At 39.8% G+C, this 20,908-nt stretch overlaps 2 protein-coding genes across 2 annotated transcripts; one reads left to right on the forward strand and one right to left on the reverse strand.

Annotated features, from left to right (window-relative positions):
• The first annotated feature begins 8,104 nt into the window (after positions 1 to 8,104).
• Positions 8,105 to 9,234, forward strand: LOC125178187. Its single transcript, XM_047881362.1, has 2 exons — positions 8,105 to 8,245; positions 8,422 to 9,234. Exons 1-2 carry the CDS (start codon positions 8,174 to 8,176, stop codon positions 8,830 to 8,832), a joined length of 483 nt encoding a protein of 160 aa, XP_047737318.1. The 5' UTR covers positions 8,105 to 8,173; the 3' UTR covers positions 8,833 to 9,234.
• Positions 9,235 to 11,605: 2,371 nt separating this feature from the next.
• Positions 11,606 to 19,727, reverse strand: LOC108666065. Its single transcript, XM_018152874.2, has 6 exons — positions 19,215 to 19,727; positions 17,513 to 17,646; positions 16,741 to 16,979; positions 16,169 to 16,304; positions 14,652 to 15,486; positions 11,606 to 14,608 (listed from the first exon to the last, which is right to left on the reverse strand). The coding sequence occupies exons 1-6, from the start codon at positions 19,243 to 19,245 to the stop codon at positions 13,584 to 13,586; spliced, it is 2,400 nt and encodes a 799-aa protein (XP_018008363.2). The 5' UTR covers positions 19,246 to 19,727; the 3' UTR covers positions 11,606 to 13,583.
• Between the last annotated feature and the right edge of the window lie 1,181 nt (positions 19,728 to 20,908).

The raw sequence follows: 20,908 nt of genomic DNA on the forward strand, positions 1-20,908 counted from the left end.
GATTTTGAGTCTGTAAATATAACCACTGGGCGGCTTTGAAGATCTCCACGACTTAGGACTAATTCCAGTGCCTTGTAGATGGCAAACAACTCTGCACCCATTATTGTGTGGGTTGGTGACAGTAGCCACCCTGTTGCCAGTGACAGTGAGGGAACATATACACCAGCTGAAACTGAGCCCTCAGCTGAGCGTGAACCTATCCTTGCAACTTCTTCTCTTCTTCTTGTTTGGTGATTAATGAAGCTCTGGAGACACGTCCATGTAGCTCCATGACTGAAAGGAGGTATGTAGAAGCAGCAGCCACAGCAACGTTAAATGAGGGTCCAGCCTGGAGCTTCTTCTGGCCAAAAATGCCTTGCACAAGTGATATTTACTGTGAATATGCAGACAAAATGGTTCTCCTATGAGCAGGGTTCTGAAAAGTAAAAGGGTAGTGAGTATGCTTGACAGGGTCAAATAGAGGCACCCCTCACATTTGCAGTCATTACAATTTCCAATTGATCTGCCCAGAGCGCCTCTGTCCAAGCTCCTGGACGAGCAGCTTTGGGGAGTTTTGAAAGTTTAGATAAGGTTAGTTCCACATAGTGTTATTCATAGTTAGTCTATATAAACAACTGTTAGGATTTAGCAAGTTATAGAATTGTAAAATTAAGATAAGATAGTGGTAAGTAAACAAATAATTGGTAGTCTACAAGATTGTTATCTTAGGTAATAGGTCTTTACATCCCCTAATTATATTTAAATTTGCTTCAAGACATTAATTTTCTTTAGGAAATCAGCAGTTGCATTAATCAGCTTCATCTGTGTCACCAGTGGGAAAGGGCCTCCACGGTCCACCAAGCAGATTTTTCACAGTTGGATCAACATTCAGTAAGGTTAGTGTGTTAGTTAGGTTAATTCTAGGCAGAGCATGCAGATGGCAGTGAAGAAAGAGGTGGTCAATGGTTTCAGCATGCAGACCACAGCTACATAGTGGATTGACTGTCATCCCAAAACGAGTCATGTGCGCTCTCACCCCTGTCGAAAATAACAGCTAAGACCAAAAAGCAAGTACCCAAATAACAGCTAAGACCAAAAAGCAAGTACCACCGCAAAGAAACAGCCACTACAGGTACCTTCCATAAAATGCCTCCCAATAAAGAAATAAGAATACTGCAATGGAACTGCCGAAGTTTAAGAAACAAATTGAGTAAGTCCAGTTGGGCCAGGTGAGGGCAGAAATCCTTCAAAATTTGCAATGTCTTGGTCATGACCATGCAGTTTTAGTTTTCTCTCGACCGCGCTCTCCAATGCAGCCTCAGAGCATAGTGGCAAACCAGAGATTTTTTAGAATCAGTTCATTTTTAATTTCCTCATTTACTCAAGATTTTAACAGATTTCTTATGTATGATAATTCTGGTATCAAAGATACTTTACTGGTCTACTTATAGGACTCAAAAATGAACTTGAGGAAGAGTCTAAACTCTAAAAAACTCTCTGCTGTGCCACTATGCCTCAGAGCTCTCTCCTACTCCAGAAACCCTGGATTTCATTAGGCCTGAGACAAAACAGGTCTTGCTTGACGATTGAATCCGATGGTTAAGGTAATTTTTTGCCGTTTGATCTCCCGGCAATAATTCAAGTGGCTTTCGGCTGCCTATATGATTTTCCAGAAGTGTTGAAGGCTACGTTCCAGAGGGCAGGAGTCATGATAGTCCATTACATCCAGGGCAGTGGTGGTCTTCGGCAAGCTTCCCGAGTCTCTAGAGATCATCCTCGCAACTGCTACCTAGACATTTGCGATTGGCTCTCCGGCACCGGCACAAGGTGGCTCACACGCAGGTGCGGATCGGACGAAAAGCCTCTCTCACCAGCTTGTTATTTTCTCTTGTTAGCATTAATTGAACAAGAGAATAAGAAATTTCACGTCATACAGTGGAAAACCAATGATATTCAGCGCAAAACCGAAGCTGCAGAGAGCGTTATTATGTATTTTTTTGTTTGCTATATTTTCATTTTGCGCGTTAAACGCTCAAGTTTAGCTACCTCAATAATACTAACTTTGTCAAATCGAAAACTATACTAACTTGATAACCAACACAGCTTTTTGGTCATAATTTGCTCCAGTGAGTAGGCAGAGTTTTTTATATCAAGCTAATCACTTTTTTATCAAGCTTTTATAAAGCAAGCGTTAAATTTTAGCACCGTTTGCACGCCTAACTTTATCAAATTGGAAGCGCTCTGAAAAACTTTGATTCTGCTCATCGCACTATATGTCTCAATTTCTTACTTCATTTCAATTTGACTCCATATATGGTTCACTCGGGCATTATTACAATTTCTGTGTTCTATTTCAAAGGCCATTGGGAAACAAGAGTCAACTACGCCATATGACGTTAGTTCTAAACGTACATGAACTTTATATGAAAATTGTAATTTAAACATTTCTTGAGCGATGAGGTAATACATACTCGAATATAACTGAGATATTAACTGCACTTTAGAAGGGAAAAAAATTTTAGTGTTCATAAGGGGTACGGATGTTTCTAGACAATGTTTCTTGTTTGTTTAGACGGTTAAAGCGTGCAAGGAATGTCTTTAACAAATGATTAGGCTTTGGTAGTTTTGCTAGAGATTCTCTTAGCGACCTCGAAAAAGTCGTCACCAGCGTAGTATGCGATGGCTCATAGCATGTTCTTAAAACACATAGAGATGAAGACGAGGCCAGAGATGGTTAGCTAATACATAATTATTGTGATAAATAGTGTATGAGAAAAAAACTACTTGTTATTTGTGTCGTACATCAATCTTTGACTGACTTGACCCCTCAACTAGGAATGTTTTACGCCAGCGATAATCAAGTGAGACACTTATTGAAAAAAAAATGACAAACCATTACCTACATGCAAATATTTCTCTGAATTGGTCACAAAGAATTTGAGTAGTACGCGAAAAACCCGCAAAGACCCCAAGTAATATAAAAAAATATATTGGGTAACATAAAGCTACGGACGGAAGCAACTGCAAAAATGGCAGGTAAGGAATAAGAGACATATAACAATAATTTTTTATCGTTAATAAATTAAGAATTATGAGACAGAAACTGCGCTAATCAACTAGCTGTATCGCAAAATCTGCACTCAACAAACGTAAACTGCACCACTTGCTAAAACTTAACGCTTGGCGCGCTGGGTACATTAAAACAAAGCGGGTATTATACTTAGTAACAACGCTCACGGAGCGTATTTCGAATAATCAAACTTTGTGTTCGTTAAGTTAAGATCAAGATCGGCGAGTATTCATAAATTTATTTAGATTTTCTTCTAAGAATCTAAGAATAATCTTTCATTAAACTGTTTGATATTTGTCAAACCATTTAGTTCTGGCTAGAAAATTTATTATGTCGTTTAATTTGTAAATCATATTAGAGAAATAAATATGTGTACAATAAATTGAGAGAAATTTTAACAAAAATATTCTTTAATCCCAGTTCCTTTGAAAAAATAAACTATGCAGGTTGTTTTAGGTCGTGCATGTTGAATCAATCTTGCAAGAAACCAAGGAAGAATAAGTAATGGAGCTAAGGATATTCAGGGAGATCACAGTTTAAAATTTATTTTGTGTTCATTTGACATCGATTTGCACCAGAAATATAAAAAAAATACTCTAGAGCTCACCATCAATACAATGAGACAGACCAAGAAAAATAACCCTTTTCTATCTTCCATGTTTTCTCAAAATCTGTCACCTCGTTAAACCTCAGGGAAAATATGTCCATGCCTCCGGTCATTACTTCAACTACGTCCTAAAATATGGCGTAGATCATTCATTTGCGTTTTTTGTTCCGAATCGGTTATTTTTCAACATTTTTGTTGCCTTACAAAGTGCCTTTCAATGTCCTGCGTAAGGTTTTCACAAGCTCCCTCTCATCCACATCAGGCGCCTCCTGCATCCAGTAGCTGGCGCGCAAGGCAGCACGGCTCATCACGGCTCTATTTCCACTGGCAATGGCGGCACGATATTCACCCATACGTTTCTCCTTGGCTCTCTATTTCTATTTGAGTTCTAAAGCAGCAAGATTTTGTGATTATTCAGTGTATAACTTCAACGTCCTGAGCTTATTGTATTGTTCCATGGCCTTCGTATACTGTATGAGGGCTTTGAAGATGCCCATAATTATGCTGAGAACTGACATGGTCGCAACGACGAACACCACCACCATGAATTGTTCCTATCCGTCATCTTAGAGTATTTATTTTACTTTCAAGAACACAATAGCCTGAGGTTCATGACCAGTAATATTACCCATGTTGACATTGAGGTAACACGAGTACAGACCTCCATCTACGCGTAAGGCTTCGGTTACTATCACAGTTCCAGACTCGGTAGCATGCACTCTTATATCCTTCTATAATTCGTTGGTGTGCGGAATTTAATCGCTGCCGTTGTACCATGTGACGACAGGAGGTTTATTTTCTATTTATTTTTCTTTAACCGGGCACTTGAGCTTAAAAGGTCTTCCCTCCGTAACGTGTTTTGTATACCGCGCTTTGATCTCCTGTTCGTCCAGTTCGCTCAAGTTCAAAGTTTCTGAAGGCGTTGGCACAATTTCAGAGCAGGGTTTGTCCCCGATACAAGGGACACTAAGAACGTAGCTTTTCTTGATATTTTAGGTTTCCTGGCTCCATTTTTACATAATTTTCTTCAAAAATTATGAATGCACGCTTAGTCCTTGATGAAAGTTCGGGGAAAACGAATTTAAGACTGTAGGTAAATGAGTTTTTTAGAGCTTTTCGGCGAGTCTTATTGTCATGGAGGAGTACTTGGCTCCTCTGTGAGAATAGCAGGAATCGCAGTCAGTGAAGGGCCCTTCTAACCAAATGAATTATTTTCCCAAAACGAATGGATGTTTTTCTCCTTCCATTGCCTCATTAAGCGATCGTGCGACGTTAGCCATTACCGCATCCTGCACTTGACGCGTCAAAACTTGAGACGGTTATAAATCATTGCGGTCAAAGACATCAATCAAAAACGCTAAAGAAGGTATTTAGTGCGCATCCACAGTATTTTTTTACTGACTTTCTTCGCAAAAGTATACTCCTTCATCAGAGTCAGCAATGTTCGAGATCATGAGAGAATTATTAGCGTACTTTGTTACTCTAATTTTATCAGCATTTGAGTGCAGATCGAGATGAATTTTCTCCTTCCGCCTTTCACAAACTTCTAAGAACATATCGTTGCTATGCCGATCCAGACTGTTTTCTGCTAAGCAGTCAAGTTTTGACTTGAACCAAACTATCCTGCGACCACACAGGTGACATGGAAGCAGCACCTTCTCTCCTTCACTCGTATCGACCACAACAATTTAAGCGTCCGTTGGCTTTTGGCGCTAATATTCTTCACAAAATCTCGGAGCAGCTCGAAATGCAGGCTCCGCCATTTGTACGAGACTCAACAAAAATACTATGATTAGGGAATGCATTTTCAGATTGCACATTTTCAGAAGTCGAATATGACAAATGAGGCTCGTGTTTTATGTTGTAGATTTTATGTATTTTTGGTTCCGTAACCGGTAGCCACGATACGTCTCAGTGTTTCGTGGAAGCTGTGAACGAATCTAGTTAGCTAAGCAGCCTAGCTAGCATACAAATGAAGTGAACGTAAATTTACTCCTTAGTCTATAGTTTCATTTTTAAATTAAGAATGAATAAACAATATTACTATAATAAAAACTGCATTCAAATATGTTCGGAGGTTTTGAGACGAGTGCACATTGATGGCATGATTCGGTTGTGCTTGTGCGCTCACTGGAAGAACTTTGCTGCTGTCTCTGTTCGGAACTATTGTAGTAAATGTTGGAAATTATTATCTAGTGACTGGTAAGGCAATGGAGTAACTAATATTTAGCTAACCACTCAACAGACGGTAACTACTGCACCACTCAACAGACGGTAACTACTGCACCACTTAAAAGGCGGTGACGTTGGTTAAATACCTAATTAATGCGATGAATAAGTTTAATAGTTAATTACTGAACCCGATCACAGTATTTCGTAATTTGCTGCCAGCCGTCTATGACAATTAATTTTCCACAATTATTCATTAATTATCTTACCTGAATAATACATCTACTCACAATTGACGTAATATGGTTAGTTCCTGTATATGTATTCAAGTCAGTATTCATCAATATGAATCCAGAGGATCATGTATAGGATAATGATCAAAGGTATGAGTCATTCTGATGAGTTTACAGCCCCCTTGGATGGATAGATAAATACGATCGTATACAATGAATGTATAATTGAGATTTAATATTTCTGGGATATATTGAAGATAAGACTCGAAAATACGCAGCTGTGTGTACTGTCACTGTTAATTAAAAGCTGTGTCAGAGTTACAGATTAGGCCATTAGACCTGTCACCGATTCTGAACATCTCAGAATATTTACAGCTTGCTGAGGGTCTCGAACACGCAGCTCGCTGCTCCAGTCTTGCAGTGCTTGTACCGCCAGCCACCTTCCGACAGTTCCTATACGGCATGATATTATTACATAATATCCGTCGCTAAAAAACTGTGCCACATTATATTAATATATGATATACCGTACGCAGTTATATAAATCTATGACATATTATTATATGATATTACGCAGTTACGTAAATCTGCGACATTGTATTCAAATATGATATACGCCGTTACATAACTCTATGGCATTATATTAATATATGATTTTCGTCTTTTCATAACTCTACGTCTTGATTCTTAAACATTATAAACGTCGAAGCTTAACTCAGCAACACGACCTAACGAAGACATTACAAACGTAACCCAAAATAATGATGACATATATTTAACATAATAAAATGAAGACTAAATGAATATTGCATATTGAGCACCTTAATTGCACGAACATTCAAAGAGCAAATAAGTAGCAGTGTTTTAAGATGTCAATATATATGGCGGTTGGATAAAATGATGCTATATGTGTGTCAGTGTTGCGATCGCGCTATTACACGCTAGGCGAACTCCTATATTAATGCGTTTTATTTATAGTCGTCAATTAAGCTGTCGAAAAATTTCTGCCTACAGAGAACGCCTAAAGTCTCAATAACAGCCAAATTTAAACCATCGATAGGCTGCACACTGTAAATTTACTACACCGTTCGAATTATAGAAATTTAATATAAATTTAACTAAATTAAAAGCTAAATCAGCAGCGTTTTTGGAGGCCAAAAGAATTTCTCGGCAGTTAGCGTGGCTGGAGGAACGGTTAATCTAATTTTTTTCCCTAAGGCTTACAATTCACGGCACTCGTTAAAAATTGTTATATATTCAGTGTCTCATTTTGCAAAATTTTCTTTTGAAAGTAATCGGTAGTCAGATAGTGTTTGATTTCAACATGAATGAGAAAATATAAACTGCAATGTTTTCATCTACCGACTCGTCATTAGTGAAAATATTTTGTCAGTTTTCCATACTTTTACTTCTGCCTTGGAATTTCTAAATAAATTTATTATATCTCATAACGCTCATTACCGAGAAAAAAAAATATTGGTGCATAATCACTAAATCTTGACCACGATCCTCGTGCCAGTTACAGTGTAATTAACGTTGATGTAATTAAGCGCTCATAAATTAGGTTAGGAATTATCAGAGCATGTGTTGAACTAATGAATTGATTAATTAATCATCCTATACAAAATACCAGGGACTCGGCGGATACGAAGTACGAAGAAATCTTTTGACCGGGCCCGGAAAACCAATTTGGATGCTATTTATTATAGACACGAATGATGAAAGGTATGTATAATGAAGAACGATAGGCCTATAATGTAGGATATCTCAATTTTAAATCTTATAAAGTACTTGGATGTTGTCTGGCGATACATTCATTAATAATAAGTTTACGTACATTGAAATGTGTTGCGTGGCTCAGAAACGCGACATTACTTAAACCCATAGTCTCTCGAAATCTATTGGAACGCATCCGTGACGAACGTGAATGGAACGCCAACATTTCAAAGATCGACCATTTGCATATCTTGATCACCAGCATACATCGCACACTATAAATACACGAGCATGATTAATGACAAGCACTTGTCCTCGGCACACCGCAGTGAGAACACAAGTAAGAACACCGAGGCGCAGTGAGTACACAAGTAAGACGCACTCAAGCTAACACTAATAATGGAAAATGGAAACCAAGCACCGAACGTGAGGAAGACACGTGGCTGTTGGCCTCAGGCTAAAGTCGGCAAGGTAATGTGTTTCGATTGAAGTTCAATTTCAAATTGATGACATTAAAATAAATATGCAATTGCCTTATTTTGGTCTTAGCCTTATAAATCATGTGTATACTCTTTTTATATTCAAAAGTAGCTGCTAAAATTCACCTCGTAATATTCCAATGTTGTACGCGTATAATTAACCTTCAGATTGTCTCATCCGTGCTCTTCTGGACATCATTTTTGTTGGTCACCGCCGGGATCGGCTACGTCGTGATTCGTTTCTCCATGTCATCAGGCCCAATTTCAACTGAAGCAGATAACACTACCTTCGTCACGTCCGACTACGGCACCAACACGTCAGATCGACCGGAAATGCCTCTAAACTTTTCCATGGACGACACTACACCTTTCCTAAACCTTTCCCAAGACGACTCTAAACAAATCCTAAACCTTCCTTCCCAGGACGTCTCTAAAAAATTAGTAATCATTCCCCAGGACGTTTCTAAACGTTTCCTATACGATTCCTCAACTCCAACTCTAGACGAAGATATCGAGGATCTCGAAAGTAGTGACGACAGCAGTAGCAGCTCGGAGGAAGATGACGGAAGGTGGTCGTGAGTTCAGAAACTTAATGTTTTGTGCAACTCTTCAAGTCTCTTGCTAAACAGTTAGAGAGGTTGTTCGGTTTTGATACCTGAAAATCGTCATCGGCACGAAGCTTTTTATTTTTACTATTTTTTTAAGGTAAAATATAAATTTACTTGGATACATTCATTGTTTGTACCGATAATATGTTCACGTTTTCAACAAATATTTGTCGGTAAAATGAAGAAAGTTTTATAAGTTACAGTGACTTCTATAATTTTTGGTGTCAATAGGAACCTTTAATTTATAGAAACCCTTTTATTTTCCCTAATATTGAAATGAAGATTATAAAATTCTTATCATCAAATGATTGTAGGTTACCACCATGTGATCCTGTTCTCGTTCATAAACCAGTCGGACTGCGAAAATAAAAAATGCTTGATAACTGCGCAGTCACTTCGCCATTGTTGAACAGGAACTTCTCCAGTCTTCTATCACCGAGGGGAAAACTGCCTAATGAGACTTCTGGAATAACTTCTCATTAGTTTCAACATATCCCTCATGAAATTAAAATCATTTTTAATAGTAGCGCTGGGAATGCTTTACACATTATACCCTTCTCTAACAAAAATGGTCATCATCAATCATCATTCACAAATTGTACTCACGATTTGAAACCGTCATCACGTATTGACGATATAAATGAATCATATCATCGAACAATGAAATGAGCCTTATGAATAATCAACACTTGTTTAGACTGCATAATGTTGCAACGATGTAATCATATCGAGTGGGGGCACAGTTCAACAATTCTGTCCGACCAGGTTAAACGAACGTGAAAGTCAACAGTAAGTAAGTAGGGGAATTGTTTACTAGCGCTTCAGCTATCAAGCTATTTCGCACCGGAGGTCAAAAGTTTACATCAACCCCACAACCGAGACCAACGGTCAGACACCGCGAGCTCAGCGGTGGCGCGCTCAGGAACAATCCCACTAGGAGCCCAAGATTCCATAGGACTTCGGACGAGCACAGACACGCGACAGAAGTCCCCCCTGAGGGGTGCAAGTCAACAAACTAAGATCGCATCGTAAACTCAGCAATTTATATCTTTTGCTGAAAATATCAGCAATTTATAACTTTGTACCTTAGCATCAACAGGATTGCAAAAATTGTAGATGCGTCGCTCGTTCTAGTTTGTTTTAGTAAAACGTAGCAGAGGAAAGCATGAAAAGTTTTTAGTCCTGTGCAAAACAGAGTTACATGTTCAACATAACCGCATGGCAAGAGCAGCATGACAGATCACAACATACTGCTGAGCTCCGTACAAGTTAAACTCTCAGATACAAACTCCCGGAACATTACGCAAAATGATTTACTAGTGTTTCAGCTATTAACCGGAGCATGGTTGAAATATATCATGGTTGAACCATGGAAATATATAAGGTTGCCCCACGAGATATAAGGCTCTGCCTTTCAGTTCAGCTTCCTTGTTGCGTCACTGAGATCGAAAAACGTAAACAAACCAGCCATTCCCGTGACGGATTGGTTGACTGGTTTGGACGCATTTGGGTTATTGGTTAATGCCGTGACGTCACTGAGATCAGCGACGTCACAGGCGAACAAAAAGCTCCATCCGCGAAAATGAGCTTCTCATGGGACAACCTTATACTAGTTCAACCATGAACCGGAGGTCCTAAATAAAAAGTACCAGCAAGGCGGAAGGTCTCAATTCTTGTATTTTCTCAAATCATTCTTCAGCCACAAGGGGTGGAAGGTTTCAAGTGTCCTGAAGCCGGCAAGGAGGGACAGGTGAACAGCAACAAAAGCGAAGTCACTCGTACAAAATCGGCCGTCAGACCGGCCACGAGTTAAGCGGTAAATTTGTCCGAGAGTCTCCTGAGCTCGCTTACATGAGACGTCGGCCACCCGCACGAGAGAGACAAAGAAGGGAAATGTAAAAAATCTTGCCGACAAGGTAGCCTAACCCCGCAACTGAGACCCGCGGTTAGATCCTGCGAGTTCTGAGGTGGGGCGCTCAGGAGCAATGCCCATAAGACGAAATTTCGCCCGAGGAGGTACATTCCGTGATGTACTTCTAAATTAATGTACTGTGTTCAGTTCCGTTAAATTACTTCAATAATAAATTATAACCATATTCGGATGTGAATGAAATGACTGTTTGCATACCACCTCCAAATATACCTTGACAACTATTTAGCAACTAATTTTATTACCGCAGATTGATATCAACAAAAGCTCCTACCGAAAAATAATTTTCCAATTAAAAGTTCAATTTCACCTAAATTATGAAGAATGAAATAACGTTCTGACAATTGTGGATGCAATTGAGCAGTTCAGTTCCCGTTGGTCCTAACCATTCTGACCGTTACTTGCGGGTATATTACTGATTTCAGTGATTTGTACAATTGAAAGCTGGGATTGGCTGTAACTCTAGCTAAGACTGAATCGGCGTTTTTTCGATACAATTATAAATTCTCGAGGCAATTTTTCTGTTTTCGAATATTGAATTCATTCGCAACCGATATCTCCAGTTCAATTATCGTTGCCTTCTGTGACTGAAAATAACTGTAACGAAGTTGCGATTAACCATCAGTGTAACTAATAATTTTACGAGGTTTAATTAGAGTGTTGAACGTTCTATTGTTTTCATAGCCTCATGATCCAATGATCGTAAGCACACATATCGAGCTCTTCTATAGCGCTCCAAACATCATTTTTCCGTAGACTTGTCATCGTTTGCAACTATTTAGTTGGTATGGGAAGTAATAACGCAAGGTTTGCATAATAATTGTACATAAAAAAGGGTAACGTAATATCTAACGAATAAGTTATACTCTGCTAAAAATTATAATTACGTTTCTTCTTAAACGATAGGTCGTGCACTCGTGCGAATGCTTCCTTCCATAACGAATGTCCAGTATACACATGGAAAGGCATGCATAATATCAATGGATAATTTACACTCGAGTTAAAACGAAGGCGATTGGACTTGGCAGAAGTCGATTAAGTCTGAAGAGCAACTTTCAACATCTGCTGAGTATTTTGAAACATAAATTTCTCAAAAATGGTGCCTGAGATTATACGAAGAAATAAATATATCAAAGCTGACACTTAATACATTCTATGAATATTTCAGTTTCTGGTCTGATTAATGTAGCAGCTAACAGTTAATAGACGAGAATTGCCAGCTGGAGATTCGCCGAATTGCAGCATCTACGATTCAATTATTTCATAGTGGTTTCAGGCTTAATGATTGACTGGCTTGTTAGTTGGCTGGCATGGCTGGTTGACCGTTTCATTTGTAGGTTCGGCTGAATAGCAGTGTTAGCGCTGAGGAATTCATTCCCTAATATAAATTCCCGCACCATTCCTCAGAATTTGATAACTTTCTAAGTACACAGCCGACGTCATAAGTTACACTTCAACTTGAACTGCTTCTGGCGCGTCCCACTGCCAAGGCCTAAACTCAATCATTAAATAATCCAAATTCGCATTGAACTTGTATTTTACAATAACTTTATACATTCCGTCATATTTTACAGGAGCTTGCAGAGTTTGAGACGCTGATAAGCAATAACTGGATATCGAGCGGGCCGAGCGCGATTGATTAACACATGCAAGATAAAATTTACATATATTACAAGAACCCAAAGAGCTAATTTCATAAATGATTAGATTAATACACTAAAATTGTATTCTTCAAATGCTTTATAATAATTTGCTATGTACAGCCTATGGTCTTGGGAGGCCTATATAAGAGCAGAAAGTAATATGGCATATCAAGTCCATGAAATATCTGACCATTAAGTACGACATGCCTTATAACACAGTGTTTACTATACAACACACTGTTGATACAACACTCTGTTGATATAAAAATATTGATTCAATAAAGAAGTTGGGCTCTATACAGAGGACTAAATACAGGATTCAACAATGACTCTACAGGTGACCACGAAACAAATATCTGTTCAAGGGAACAGTGTTATCTATAATTAGAGTTACCACAACTTAATTTAGAAAAATAATAACGAAGTATTTACACGAAAAAGAACACAATTGCACTCACAATAACGGCTAAAAATTTTTTTTCCTGATTGCTGGGCAGACAAAGAGATGAATGCCAAGAATTCCAGAAGCAAACTCGAAACTCCTTACCATCTTAGACTATTGGATTACCTTTTTACAATTTCAAAATCAACTGAAAGCTATTAATCTCAGTACGATGATCTATATACATCAGCACGACACCGAGCCCTTTCATGGCTCAAGCCCGAGTCCACAACTGAGCATCAAATCTCCTATGGGAAAGGCCTCGTACAACAGCAGATGGGACGTATTTAATGCTGAAGATGAAAGGCATCAGTAATGAATGTCACTTGATCAGTGCTGAGCCGCACTAGATTGGTGCAGAGCATCGCCACATCAGTGCTGATCGTGACCACATCAGTGCTGAGCGTGACCACATCAGTGCTGATCTAGACCACATCGGTGCTGATCTAGACCACATCGGTGCTGAGCGTGACCACATCAGTGCTGAGCGTGACCACATCAGTGCTGAGCGTACCACATCAGTGCTGAGCGTTACCACATCAGTGCTGAGCGTGACCACATCAGTGCTGAGCGTGACCACATCAGTGCTGATCTAGACCACATCAGTGCTGAGCGTGGCCACATCAGTGCTGAGCGTGGCCACATCAGTGCTGAGCGCGGCCACATCAGTGCTGAGCGTGACCACATCGGTGCTGAGCGTGGCCACATCAGTGCAGCTGGGTCCTGAGGCTCTGTTGAGACATGATGGGGTAGGACAAGAGATGCGCTGTAGGGGCACCGCTCATGCTCAGCGACTGCGGTCCACTCATGGCAATAGCTTGGGGGGCAGACATCGCAATTTGGGGTGCAGCCATGGATATAGGAGGTCCAGCCATGGATATTGGTGGGCCAGCCATCGATATTGGAGGTGCAGACATGGAGATGGGAGGAGCGTTCATGGTGATAGGTCCACCTTGAGACATCGAAATAGGAGGCCCTCCTTGAGACATGGCGATCGCCTGGGCACCTTGTGATATAGAAATTTGGGGCACCCCTTGAGACATTGAGATTTGAGGGCCAACTTGTGATATAGAGATGGCTTGGGCCATATCTATACCCTGAGACATGGAGATTGGGGAACCTCCTTGACTCATGGATAATGCCTGAGCACCTTGAGACATGGAGATCGCCTGAGCGATATTGGCAGCAGCTACAGCCGGAGGAGCGGGGATTGCAGTGATGGTCTGCCCCAGTGAAGGTACGATGGTGGGTGCCGTGATTGAGGGTAGCGACATGGACATGGAGGAGGTGGTGATGCGGGGGTTGATGGTCCCCGAGCTGATCGTAATGGAGGCCTGGGAAAGCGGGACCTGAACCGTTCCTACCGATACGACGACAGCTGCTGTTGGAGGGGCGGTCGCCACAGCCACAGCTTGGGAAGGTACCAGAGATTGTGGTGGCGGTTGTGAGGGAGGTTGTGTGGGTGGTGGTGGTTGTGATGGAGTTGCGATGGCCACAACAGAGCTGCCGTCCGTGGAGATGGAGGTGATGGACATCGGGTTGGAGAGAGGATGTTGGACGCCAGCAGCACAGTCTGACGGCTGGGGCAAAGACTGAGGAGCGATGGTTGGCGGTGCGGCGATGGTGGTGTGGGCGACGGTTTGCTGGGGCAAAGTCATGGTGAGTGCCGGGCCGATGGCGATGGCGTGGACGAGTGTCGTGCTGGTGGCCACGTGGCCATTGAGCTTCCGGGCTCCCAGAACAGTGACTTTGTCCAGCAAGAAGTCATTAGTGGCGCGCAAATCCTGGAGTTACTTGAGCGGCCGCAGCGGCAGACAATGGCGAAATTGTTGAGGCCACGAGGGTGGCAGGATTTGTGGCCAGACTCACAGAAGCGAGTGTCGTGCTGGTGGCCACGTGGCCATTGAGCTTCCGGGCTCCCAGAACAGTGACTTTGTCCAGCAAGAAGTCATTAGTGGCGCGCAAATCCGAGTTTTCTTTTTTTAGTGTGTTGATTTCTTTTTTGAGGTCGTCCAATTGTTTCCGCATGACTGCCAGCTCAATGCCTTGGCGGTCCCACTCCGGCACCAGCTCGCGGCCTCGGCAATCCATTAAGGTGTTAAGATCTCTGGGCATCGAAAGCAGGTTTTCAGGAGTCAGGCCATGGACGTAGTCTCTGTCCTGGCTGTAGTCGGAGTCTCTAGGCAAGGAGTGGTAGCCCTGATAACCACAGACACCAGGGTCGAGTCGTGGGCGCTTGTGATCAGGAAGGACCTCACCGTTGAGGAGGTTGGGGTGGGGAGGACGCCCAGGCCCACCGTCATGGTGGTGGCCGTTGTTGACAAGCTCGCTCTCGTATGGATGGACAGTGGCCACACCTCGACCATCTATCATTACGCGATCGTCCATACGTCGGCCACAACCATTGAGGCGGCAGTGTTTGTCGCTGAGGTCCCTAGGTGGCGAGTCTGGTCCGTGGGGCTTGATATGGTGCGGTGAAGGCAGGTTGGCAGAGGGAGCGTTGAGGTTATTAGAGTAGCCATAAATCTCCTGGTGATACTCGGCCTGGTTCAGGTGTCTGAACTTACACTTGCCGCCGCGCCTCTTCTCACACTCGCCCATCAGGTAGTCCTGCAACAAAATATACATACCGGTATGTTAAAAGTTGCTTCGTTTCTCATTAAAATGAGTAGAAGAAAATGAGTATATAATTATGATACAAGGAATGAGTATAAAAAACAAAAAAATTAGTTTAAGTGAGCAATTAATCAGTAACTATACTGTACTCATAAAAATGAGTGTAAATAGCACAGGGAGCCAATATATTCCTTCTATCCTTGAAATGAAGGTTTTTACTCAAGAATTTCATTTAACATAAAAAAAAGAGTCCAGCTATGAACAAATATCAGTCTCTTTCCATATAAAAAAGCAGAGCGTCACTAAAGTGTCCATGTGAAGAGGAGATGCAGCATGATAGGAAATCAAATATTCTCCAAGAATTATTAATGAAAATCTTATACTATATATAACAAATTAATTTGGCATTGGAATCCTCAGCGGGCACTGGTCTAGAGTAAAACATAATTACAAATGGGGGATATGATTTCCTTGAAGCTCATACTCATATTCGGCACATGAAAAATGCATCAATTTCTGAAGTCTACTGGGAATCCAACTGACCCAAATATTGAACAAGACTACAAATTGAAAATAATGATTTGAGTAGGTACTTTTGCGAATTGATATGCAACAGTGATGGGAAAACATCCCTACTTTACAGATGAGGAAGCTTCCATTAAGATTCAATACCCACTTTACAGATGGGAATGTCGCCGTTAAGCGTAGCATCTGCCATCTGGCCTTTGCGTATAGCCTGGTCCAGGACGTGTGGTGGGATGTGGCCGGTCTGAAGGTACTGGTTCTCTTCTTCACAGGTGCAATGAATGAACCTGCAAACAGATTTCCGAGTGATAGTAAACACATATCGGTAGTCTTTACCCCTCTGTTTTCTCAAATCTTGTTGATAGCTTTAAACTTCTCAGGAATATCCTACATAGATTTTTCAGACTTTTAAATGAAAAAATGAATAAAAAATTTACTTAAAAATGAATGTCATTAATGGTTGATAGTACAACATCAAACAACTGGCAGGTTACGTTAGAATAACCTTAAGCAATAAGCAACACAGTTCATATGCTTAAAATGGATACCTCGTCTAATAAGTCCCCAGTCATCTCCTATCTTCCGACAGTTATCAAGTACCCATTCATCTCATGTCCTCATCTCTTTTCAGGAGCCCACTCAGCTTAGATTCAATTTCCAGCCCACTCAGACAGCATTGATAGAAAGTCAATCAATGACTAATGAATGAGCATCTCAACGCACTTGCAGCAATTCCTGTTGCAGTGATTGTTCTGGTAGTCATGACAGAATGTCAGTCTAGTGCTGCCCTGGGTAGCTGACACGGCCGTCCCACAACCTGCTGGCTGAGCATTACTGCAGCCATCATCTAATACATCCCCTGCCAATGCAGGACCTAATGCAGGGTCCTCGTTTGGGTTGATGTGCACAAATTTGCAGCGGTTTCCTCGCCTGCAAACTTTCCGCAAGAAGTCACGGCACACCTGGAAGAGGGAGTGCAGAAAAAAATTAATTGGGACGTTATAAATTCAGAAGAGGGATGGATGTCAAGTGTATACATATTATTCCTCTGTTTCACAAATCTTTACTGTAAGAAGTATTTATTCATGACTGATGATTATAACTAATATATTGCATAACAAAATTTTATAGAAGATTTCTAAAGTAATCTTCAATTTTTTAATGAATAATAGAGGTTATTAAAAAAGATGTAATCAAGCCTGAGAAATTATTACTAACTTGTAAAGAGCTGTAGTGAGCAAGTCAAAAAATGACAAAATAGTTCCAACTTTACTGCTGTTCACACAAAATTGTGGTCAAATAAAACTTAAGCTGATGGTTTAGCTACTTCATCACATTCTCCGCTAATTCACAAATCATATAGCACGAGATCTTAGCAATATATTTGAGTAATCACAGATGTCAGTTTAAGGTAGCTTTGGCTAACAAGATGCCATTAGGATTCACATTCCTTAACAGGGTAAGCCATTATTCATTAAAAGCAAGAAATAAATACCTTAGATGGGGGAGCCAGATGACTTGTGCTGTCTGCTGGGATATCCACAGGGCTGTTGCTGCCAGATATATGATTTTCATTGCTACAGCTCCTGCCATTGTTTGAGTGCTGTCCATTTCCATTGCACTTGCCATCTGATCAACAAAAACAGGATGTTATTTGCAAAAAAATTGTTGGCAAGAATTTAATCTTCTGAAAAAGCAGTGATTATGCTTTTTTATACTTTGCCAATTTAAGTTATAGAAATGATGTTCAGTATTCTTACTTGCAATAATAGAAAGTTGTAAAGAGAGTTGCTTCATAAGTCAGGGTAGGTCTGCTATTATTGTATATGTGTACAGAGGTACTATGAAATGGAGCAAAAAGGGACGATTCTGAGCATTTTTTGTCAAAAACTTCTTACCATGAAACATTTCATACACAAGTTTGGGCTCATTTTGAAGGTCATTGCATAGGCTATTGTGTGTCATCTCTGAAAAAATTCCATGTGCTATTCATAAGGTGCCAGACGCAAAAGAAAAGCAGCCCATATTACCCCTGGGAACGGGGTATATATAATTCGGGACACTCAAAATAAAACTAAATTTTAAAACATTTGAAGCATGCAGAGTGTATCTATTTACTAACTGTACTCCAAAGTCCTTCTCTTTCATTGTAGATGATGCAGATGTAGAATAAATGAAATTTTCTGTGATTTGTACTTGGTTTATCCTTTATTGATATATTTCCATATCCATATATTAACATATAATTGATGTGATATTACCGTTTCATGGACATGCTATTGAGCATTGACAAGAACCATGTCCACTGCAATCTTCATATTAGCAGCCATATAGCATTTCTTCTGTATCTGTCAGCTAACAGGACTGGCCTTGTAATTTCACACCATTTTAATTATGTCAAGTGAATTCAACATAAAAATAAGATAGTAAACAACATAACTGAAAAAGAAACGATTATATTAGTGACAACCATTATATTATTTTGGAGAAATAAATCGTAGTTTAGGTTAATTACTTTTCATTCAATGTTGCCCAATGCACAATTCTATCTATGACATTATATGCACAAGTTTGTGATGAGCTGATGACCAATGCTGCAATAATTTTTTGTTAAGTGAAATTTTTTTGCACTTAACAAGGTAAATGTATAAATAATTATTTGTTGTTAAACAATTTTTTTATTAACTGTAGCCTTTGCTAACCAAGGTTCTACTGTAAAAGCATTTTTATTGGTGTTCCCTATTACCCTGGGCCTGGGACTGGCTGGGAGTAGGTATCCCTTAAATTAAGGGGAACATCTGGGGCCCCGGCATGGTGGAATTCTAGGGGGTTTTTAAAAGACCAATGGAACGGCCATTGCTTAGCCAATCTGAGACTGGGGGACATAATTTTGGCTGGTGCATTAACATAATTCAGATTGTAGAAGTTTAAAAATTTTAAGAAACAATATGTTTGCAAAGTGCAGACCACAATTTTTTCAATCAAACAAAAATACATGACATTAGAGCCGCAAGGTTTCATACCTTCTGAAATTATACAATATATTAATATAAGAGCCACAATATTTCAGAAAAAAGTAAAACTTTTCCCTACCTGGGTGTTTAGTGGTAGGTAACTACAAAATTTTAGCAAAAAAGAATAATAGTTTTTAGATAAATCATGAATATGAACATGAGAGCAGAAAATGAATTACCCACCTGTATTCATGTTGCTTGATTTATGCTTCATTCAATACTTAATTTAACAAGCACTTGAAGAGACTTTTGTGGCTAGTTGGCACTTGTCAGGCCAATTTCTGGCCAAATGTCATGTTTCAGAGAAAGATAGTAGTTTTAATGACACATGGATGGATGAGCTACAAATCTAATTAAACCAAACAGATCCAAAGTTGACATCTTTGAGAGTTGAGACGTTGATACTTGATGGGCTTGAGGCCTTGATGAATGATGGTCTGACACTTTGAAGTTTTGAACAGGCAGAACAGCATACTAAAACATTGCATGCATGATGCTGTTGATGCATAAAGAATGCTTCTAGCTATTCAAACTGGAACCTTGATATACATATATATCTGTTTGCCATTCTGAACGAATTACGATCCTATCATGATTCGCTTTTGATGGCAAAGGAAGTTTACCTAAGAACCAGCTACAAAGCAATTGTTTGCAATTCCAGGCATTAAAACCATTTTGGAACGGTAAAATGCACCAAACTACGGATCCGCTGTACATCCATGAGTCTGTTTTCACTTCAACAATAACTTTTATTTTTATTTTATTTATTTTTGTTAATTGTTCTACAAATTGTAATCTAACTTTAAGAAATAAATATAAATAAGTAATTATAATACGATTGATACAGACTTTGTATTTAATATGTGAAGCCAAACGCCGTGTCATAAAAAAATTGTGTTAAACAATTACTACTCCCTGAATAAAATAATTTCAAGGTTCACAATAACTTCGAAATTTATAAGCCATTGTACATTTCTGTGGCCGATTCTCGTAAATAAAACTATCATTTATCAAAATACGGAACACACTGAGATGATTTTTCCGAATTTGTCCTAATTCAAAAGTTATTTCATAATACGTGCTTTGTGCTACTGATAATTATCAGTATTCGTGAACCTGACCAAGCGATGTCAAGCAGGCGGTTGAACATATTCAAATAAAAAATAATTCAGGAACTTATATCACGATCCACTCCTGTAGAATATCAGCTTTACTGAAAACTTATCTGGCCGCACAATCTTGAATACGCAGTAATATTTAAATTTCTTGCAGCTGCTTTACTCTTTACAATGAAACTAAAGCCCTTCAAATCGAAGGCTCTTCTGCAAGTTAATAATGTTTTTATTTCACAAGTTATGCAAGACTACGAAAGGATGTTTTTCATTTAAATAATTTGGTGAAATAGTCCTGACCAATCATATCTAGGGTTAATTTGAAATCAATTGTTTATTTTTCTGCTTCACAAGTTAGCATCCGTCATTGAGCACAACACACGGTCTCAACACCAAACGGGTTGGAAGGTTTTGTTGCCGTTTATTAGCTAGTAATTTGCTCAGTTATTTGAAGATGTTTTATAGTCACTGTCTTACACGATATCGGATGAAAACCCCATTTGATCAGCAGCATATTCTTTGGTTCATGCAAAACTCCACAATTCATCAGTAAATGACTGAGGATGGAGTGTTGACTGAGCATCCACGAGAGCAGGTTGTGTGGTGCCTAGAGCTCTTCGATTGCTTGTTGTTTGCTCTGTAGCCTTGCACGTGCGTTGCTCCCATTCTCTCGTCTCGTTCTTGCTGACGCGGCGATTTTATTATTGACACGTCTTTCTACTGAGTGTGCTCGTTATTCTTTTGCGGCGTGCCACTTGCTTGACT

The sequence above is a fragment of the Hyalella azteca genome, unplaced genomic scaffold (genome assembly GCF_000764305.2).
Source record: "Hyalella azteca isolate HAZT.00-mixed unplaced genomic scaffold, Hazt_2.0.2 contig7711, whole genome shotgun sequence".
In the NCBI taxonomy this organism is placed as follows: domain Eukaryota; kingdom Metazoa; phylum Arthropoda; class Malacostraca; order Amphipoda; family Hyalellidae; genus Hyalella; species Hyalella azteca.